The sequence below is a fragment of the Monopterus albus genome, unplaced genomic scaffold (genome assembly GCF_001952655.1).
Source record: "Monopterus albus unplaced genomic scaffold, M_albus_1.0 scaffold2.1, whole genome shotgun sequence".
Lineage (NCBI taxonomy): Eukaryota > Metazoa > Chordata > Actinopteri > Synbranchiformes > Synbranchidae > Monopterus > Monopterus albus.
In genome coordinates this window covers 5,100,785-5,107,990 of record NW_018127882.1, presented here as the reverse complement: position 1 = coordinate 5,107,990, position 7,206 = coordinate 5,100,785, and the positions used below count along the sequence as shown (strand labels likewise).

At 41.2% G+C, this 7,206-nt stretch overlaps 1 protein-coding gene across 13 annotated transcripts in view; it reads left to right on the top strand.

Annotated features, from left to right (window-relative positions):
- The first annotated feature begins 83 nt into the window (after positions 1 to 83).
- map7d3 (MAP7 domain containing 3) overlaps positions 84 to 7,206 on the top strand; it is a 27,946-nt gene continuing 20,823 nt past the window's right edge. For 9 of the 13 annotated variants that reach the window (XM_020589889.1, XM_020589902.1, XM_020589895.1 and 6 more), the window contains exon 1: positions 2,907 to 3,080. In XM_020589889.1, the coding sequence (XP_020445545.1) occupies positions 3,035 to 3,080 (46 nt within the window). In that variant the 5' untranslated portion in view covers positions 2,907 to 3,034. Of the gene's footprint in view, positions 263 to 852; positions 891 to 2,902; positions 3,081 to 7,206 lie in introns of those variants that run through there. The other 4 variants (XM_020589824.1, XM_020589815.1, XM_020589806.1 and 1 more) reach the window with 4 other exon arrangements.

Here is a 7,206-nt window from a genome sequence, read left to right as displayed (position 1 = left end):
GGGGGGGGATACTTGTTACGTACTTGTTGGATGTTACGTCAACGGGGGAGATACTTGTTACGTACTTGTTGGATGTTACGTCAACGGCTGAAAGATCGAAGGACTCAGCCAACGGTTAACCGTTAGGAGTTGACATTAAAGTTTGGTTTGCAAGTTTATTTAACTCGATTTCACGGAACCGGAGACCCATTAAAACCATTTTGCTGCCCGTACATCCACTGACGATCCTCTGAACGTGACCAGATGCATTCAACAGGACAAGGTGCGATTTTTATTTATGCTACATATTCAGCAATATGCGAGGCTCGCGACTGTAAAAGAAATGTGAGTTACCAACAGATTACTTTGGATATCTCAAAAACTAAAACCCTCGAGAACACCATCTCTCTTTACAGGTCAACGTAAGTGTACAGTTCATAACTTTAATTCCAAACCATAAATGTGAGGCATAAACTGTGCCATCGAAATAATTTTCCACATTGTCTGTTTGCTAGCTAATCTCTGATTTACAAAAAAAAAAAAACCATATTAATCCCAATCTGACCCCAGAAACACACACACTTTCCCAGCTTGCATACAGGCTGCACTCTGGATCACCTACAATAAATTCACAACTATTTTGATAATAGTATAGAAATAACATGAAAATATGAGAAAAAGGATTTAAAAAACAGGTAGAGAAGAGGAGAGGCAATGAGTTGGGTGCATAATAGCATCTTAACATCTCGAAAGGGTAGGTATAATTTTATTTGCTTTAATTACATTTTATATAGTAGTCATGAACCAGTCATCTGTGCCTTAGTTTTTTAAAAACTGAGCTACAGCTCCTCTGGTCTTCTATTTATCTTTCAGAGTGAGGAGAGAGGAAGTGATGGAGGGCAGGATGAAGTGTAAGACCTTTCATGTGCATGGTAAATATCAGTTTATCTAATGATGTTAACGATTTTATGTAGTCATCGGCTCTGTTTTCATCTGAATTTCTAAATATTCCATTTTGTCTTATATTTGTTTCTTTTCAGGAGTATGAAGGAGAGGAGAAACCAACAAGAGATATGAATAGAGGAGAAAACAGATGGTAGAGAAGAGGAGATGGGGGGCGTAATGACATATGAATATTTGGAAATGGTCAGTATAATTTTATTTGCTTTAAAAATTTATTTGAACCCGTCCGGTACAGGCCCCCACTGGCTGGTTCGGGAACCTATGTGAGGGGCGACCCCCCCGGGTTCCCGCCCTCCAGTGTGCGTGTGGCCCCAGGTCCGGCACGGGCCCCCGTCGGGGGGCTCAGGAACCTTTGTGAGGGGTGACCCCCCGGGTTCCCAGCCTGCAGCCCAGACCACCCGTTCAGTGTTCATCGATCAAGCTGCCACCTGAGAAGCACACACACACTCACACCTGGTTTAGATCACAATTCGGCAAGCAGACGCAGGCAGGGGTTGACCTGCTCACGCCAAATGGCCAATAGGATTACGACATGTGAAATGTTGTACCTCTGTCCAGGGCAGGCCTAGCCCAAGAAGATAAATGTAATGAGAAAACGTAACTCATTGTTCAGAGAACAGATTTCCTGCGAGAGCTCTGTCTCTCTGAGCCCAGCGCTGTAAGACTTCACCTGTGCCCAGACTTTGAGTAAACTTCCTGTTGATTTTAAACAGTCCTCTTCTGTCTTCACTTCTCGCGCTTTCAATAAAAGAACTTGGGTAAAATCTAACAATAGTAAAGAAATGACATTCAAACACTCATCACTAAAGATATCAGCAGAGGAAAATAAAAGAAAACTGACAAACTTCGCGTGTGTAACAAGACCGATCAGGTGTTAATATTAACATTACCTGGGCATGTGCTTTGCATTATAAGAAACCAACACAACTTTGTGTCCCTCCAATAGAGTGTTCTCGTTTATCTTCATGGGTCCAAACCAGACACAAACACCATTAGGACCGATTATAACAATAAACTCAATTCAACCCTTGTACGTCCCATTAATATATTATAACAGCTTGATACCGAATCACATGATGGAGACCATTCTGCCCACGTATGTATTAAGAGGAAACGGTAGATTTTTCAATGTCTGTATTATGAGAATGCCATAACGTTAATACATTCATTTATTCTATTTAGAATGAAAATAAAAATCACACGCAATTACAAACACAGCTTTCATCTAGACATGCTTTTATTAGGAGATGGAAATCGCCTCAAGGCGTTTTACAAATGATGAACACATATATTAGCACTTTTATTCTATTTCTGAATTTATTGATGATAAATTCACCTGGAAATATCATATCAGATATATTCAGCATAAAATAGCAAAAAACATATCGATATTGGCGAGGGTTAGACATATTTTGGACAGAAAAGCACTATGCATTTTGTATTCCTCATTGATTTTACCATACTTAGAGTATGGCATTGAAAACTGGGGAAACACATACAAAAGCTCACTTCAACCATTGTATATATTACAAAAAAGAGTTGCTGCTTTAACTGACTGATAAGACGTCTGTGTTTATGTATAAAGCCAGGAACAATTTATTACCTGGTGGAATTCAAAAACTATTTAATGAAAGGGAAGGGGGATACAATTTAAGGGGTCAGTTAAATTATAAAATTCATGCTATACGTACAACCAAAAAAAGATTCTGTATTTCCATAAGTGGGGTAAAACTATGGAATAATTTAAGTGTGGACATAAAAAACAGTAAGAGAATTGATGAGTTTGTCAATCAAGACACATACCTTTATACATAAATACATAAATAGACAATGGGTAGTGAAATAAAAGTACAATATTTGACTATAAATAAACGTATTTAGATAGCCTATACTCCACCACTGCACAGCAGCATGTTTATTTCCCCCATGATTTGCGACGCTGTTATAAGTTTCCGGACCACAGATCAGAGTGATACTTCTTCGTTCCCTACATTCTTTGTTGTCCACGTCCGCGTGCTGTCAGAGTCCTGCCGGTTGTGATGTGTTACGCGCCCCTGCTTGAGAAAAAACACAGAAGGAAAACTTCGCAGAAATGGCGGAGGGTACATCGACTCTCAAAGTCTTGCGAGCCCAAATGTGTAAGTAAACACCGGCGGTTGTGGTTACTTTTGACCAAGTTGTGTCTTCCAGTGTAGCACTCTCTTCGTAATGTTTGCTGGTAACTGCCTCCACTAACCGGGTCATTTGAACGTGCTGCAACGCGGCCAGCTTTTCTGGCTAGTGATGTCGTTAGCTCGCTGTCCAGTGATCTGATGACAATGGGCGCGGAAAAAACTTCTTCTTGCATTAAACAGTAGAAGTTAAAGTGAAATGGCCATAACAGCTGATAGCTATAAATTACTAATAAATTCCGGGGGACGCTAAACCAGCTGGTTTAATCTCGTTAACTGAGTTAGCTAATTGCAGTTAGCTAAAGTTCTAATGTTGTATTTTGTAGCCCGAGAGCCGGTTGACATCTCATGACCTTACTTGTCTGGAACCTAGTGCCGTAGCTTTCTTTTAAACTCGTCCAACAAATTGCTCTTGTGTGAATTCATTGGATTAACATTAGGCACACGTTTGTCTAGATGCGTTGTAAGCTAAGCTAAGTGCTTTGTAACTGAAAAGCGACAGTAGCTTCGGTGAGTTGAGGTTCAGGGTTATTATCAAAAGTGATCAACTGATATCAGGAAGAGGGCAGGACACTTTTCAGTGTCTTTTATTAGCGTTGGCAGCGACTTGAGCCAAGTCAGTAGCCACAGATCATCTGGTTCATTGTAACGTTATAAAGTGTTATACTGTATTGTCTCTTATATCCACTGGTCGTCGGTTATTTGTTGACATATGGCATCACCCCCTCCACTCTTAGGGGAGGGTAACTCCCCAAATGTTTGACCTGAATTTCAGGTAAAGATGGATTATCAGAAGCACAAGAGAATAAGGCCACATAGTTGCTTTTCGTGAAGTGATACAGTGATAGCAAAGTTTTGGTTGGACCAGCATCCCTGTTTCACGAAGGCATGCCTATTTTTGTTGTAGTGCTGAGTAAGCCAAGGCTCAGCGCTTCTCATCCATGCCTCACCTCACCCCTTTGAGACTCAGCCATAAACGTTAACTGTGTCTGTATCTGCAGGCATGAATGCATAGTTTGTTGTGACTTGACCTGCAGTTGGGTTGACAGTTGTGTGTGTGTTTTAGGGTAAGAGAGAGTTTTTTGCATACCCAGTGTGGGTGTAGTCATGTTTTAATCCTGGCAACAACTGGGCCATATTTAATGCTGATCATCTTCCTGTTTCCGTTCACTTTTCCATGAAGTATTTTCAGTCTGGAATTTACATCCACCCAATTCTCTGGTTACATGTAAATACTCAGCATTATTAGAGTGAAGTGAAAAACTGGACCCTTAATGAAAAGTAAAAGGATGTTCTGAGCAGCTTGCTTGGCCTTCACTCAGAGCAGAAGACTGGCAATAATAAAATAATGTTAGGAATCTAGCTCATGTGCACGGTCACTTCCACAAGAATGTGAGCAAGAAGAAACTATACCCTGCTATTATGAAGAGAGATCACACTGCTGCAAGTCACACTGCAAGGTTATCCTGATCCTGGCACAGCAGAGTTAAAAGCATGAGAAATATTGTTGGACTTAACCAAAGGAGGAAATGGACTAGGCTCTGTTTCACTGCATTTTCTTGGATCTGTCCACTTGGCTTTACTCTTGTAACTCAAGTGCTCTACCCCTATTTAACCTTTTAAATTGGTTGATACAGTGTGTTACAGTATAAATGTGTGCACACATACACAGAACAAAGATTTGAATAACAAAACATGCTAATTTGTATAAGTCATAACTAGGGACAGCATGTTATCAGAATACTCTTGTTCATAAGGTTGTTCCTCAGTTGGGGTATTGAATATCGGAATTATTCGTAGTTTCTTTTTGGGGTGATTTGAGGATAAATTCCCATTTACAGATGTTTCCAAATGGTCCGGTCCTTAAGAGTCCATTATTCTTGTCGATGCTGGCACATTGCAAATAAGACCAGTATGCACATTGTCTCTGAGGCACAGTGTCATATTTTGATTTAGTGTGCTACTTAAGCTATAGATAGCAAAAAAGGAGCTGGTGTGTGAATTAGGGGTGTTACAGATGCAACAAAAAAATGTTGCAAAGTTTTTGGAGCATGATGTTTGGTTCAACACGCTTGAGTCTCACATTTTGGTTCAGTAAGACTTTTAAACCTAACTTAACATCATGTACACGTATTCTTCTTTTATCCATTATGTAGCCACTGCTTTGTCATAAAGAAAAAGACCAAAAGAGTTCAGCAAAAACTAGATTGGGAATTGTAGGGAATTTGGAAATGACGAATTCATTATAATGGCAATCTCTGCAAGAGAATATGGACCACCTGGAAGAGGAGTCTCCATAGAGACCTGGGATGTGGCATCATTATCCTGCTCCAACTGAAAATAAGTAAGGCTTGCCTTTGCATGAATAGGTTTCAAGTAATCCCATAGAAGACCTAGTGTGTTTGTGCATGCACATTTGTGAGCCTGCATCAGCAGTGTTACCTGAGGACATGAACTCTTTAGCCAGCAATGGGAAACTCTGTGGCTTTGGTGGCCAAGAACATTATTGTTGCCAGTCACAATGTAAGGCAGTCACACTGGTCTAAATAAAATGAAGAATAACTAGTTGGTGCTTCAGTTGGCTTATATCAGTGAATTTGCCTGTTATAGTGTTAAGTTAGTTCAAAAATTCCCTGCATAAGCTACTTAGTTATACCGTGCTGCAGGACACAGTAAAGTGTGGAGTTTGAAGGAGGAACAGAAAAGAGAGCCGACCCAGTAATGTCTTCTTCTCTGTTATACCATATGTATCTGTGTGTATGTGTGCGTGAGAGACAGATTACAAAATTGTATCTGTACATCTTTGCTGTTGTTTAGGGAACTAGAAACACTGAGCATTTGATCAGTGCTGGCAGTCAGTTAGTAATGCTATGATATAATGCAGACACGCCTGTTTCCTGTTTATTGTTTTTGACTGGGTTGTAGACCCAGTGCATCACTACTGCCTCAGGCCATCTTTGCTGCTGCCATAATATCCCAACAGCACCAATGCCTGACTACAATCAATCAGAATATGTACTATAGTCATAATGTGTTTTGAGCTACCTGCTACCTAAAAGTGCTGGATAATGTCAAAATTGATATTATAAGAGCTCTACAAATATAAACACCCAGTTGGCAGTTTATTAGGTACAAAAGTAGTGGGGTATAATCCAACAGTCCTGGAATAAATCCTCAAGAGCTGTTGGTTCTCTAATTAGATCAAGATCAAAGATTTTTATTGTCAATTCACTATATGTGCAAGACATACAGAAAATTGAAATACCGTTTGTCTCTAATGGACAGCGTTCAGCATCCTCACAGCCTGGTGGATGAAGCTGTTTGTAAGTCTGGTGGAGTGAAGACTGAAGACTCCGATACCTTCTCCCTGAAGGCAGGAGTCTGAAGTGGTAATGTGCGGGGTGGGAGGTGTCATCAGCAATGCTGATGGCTCTGCAGGTGAGGCGGGTGTTAAAAATGTCTGTGAGGGAAGGCAGAGTGGCGCCAATGATCTTGCTGGCTGTTTTCACTATACGTTGCAGGGTCCTTTTGCAGGAGGCAGTACAGCCTCTGTACCACTCAGTGATGATGCTGTCAGTGGTGCCCTGGTAGAAAGAGTGCATGATGGTTGGTGGGACACTGTTTCTCCTCAGTTTACAGAGGAAGTAGAGGCGTGTTTGAGCCTTCTTGGCCAGTGATGCGGTGTTGTTGGTCCAGGAGAGGTCCTCAGAGATGTGCAGCCCCAGGAACGTGGTGCTGCTCACTCTCTCCACTACAGCACCGTTGATGGTCAGTGGTAGATGCTTTAGAGGTTTTCTCCTGAAGTCCACAATGATCTCTTTAGTCTTCCCCACACTGAGGGGAGAGGTTGTTGTCCTTACACCACTGGACCAGTTGGCACACCTCACTCCTGTAGTTGGCCTCATCTCACGAACAGTGATATTTTTGCAGTATGTGACATCATCAATGCACTTTGTGATGTATGCTGTGACGGCCTCAGTGTATTCCTCTATGTCTATGCGATTGTTATGAGTGGCTACTTGTTTGAAAATGTCCCAGTCTGTACTGTCTAAACAGTCCTTCAGAGCACAGGAAGCCCCCTGCGGCCACAAAC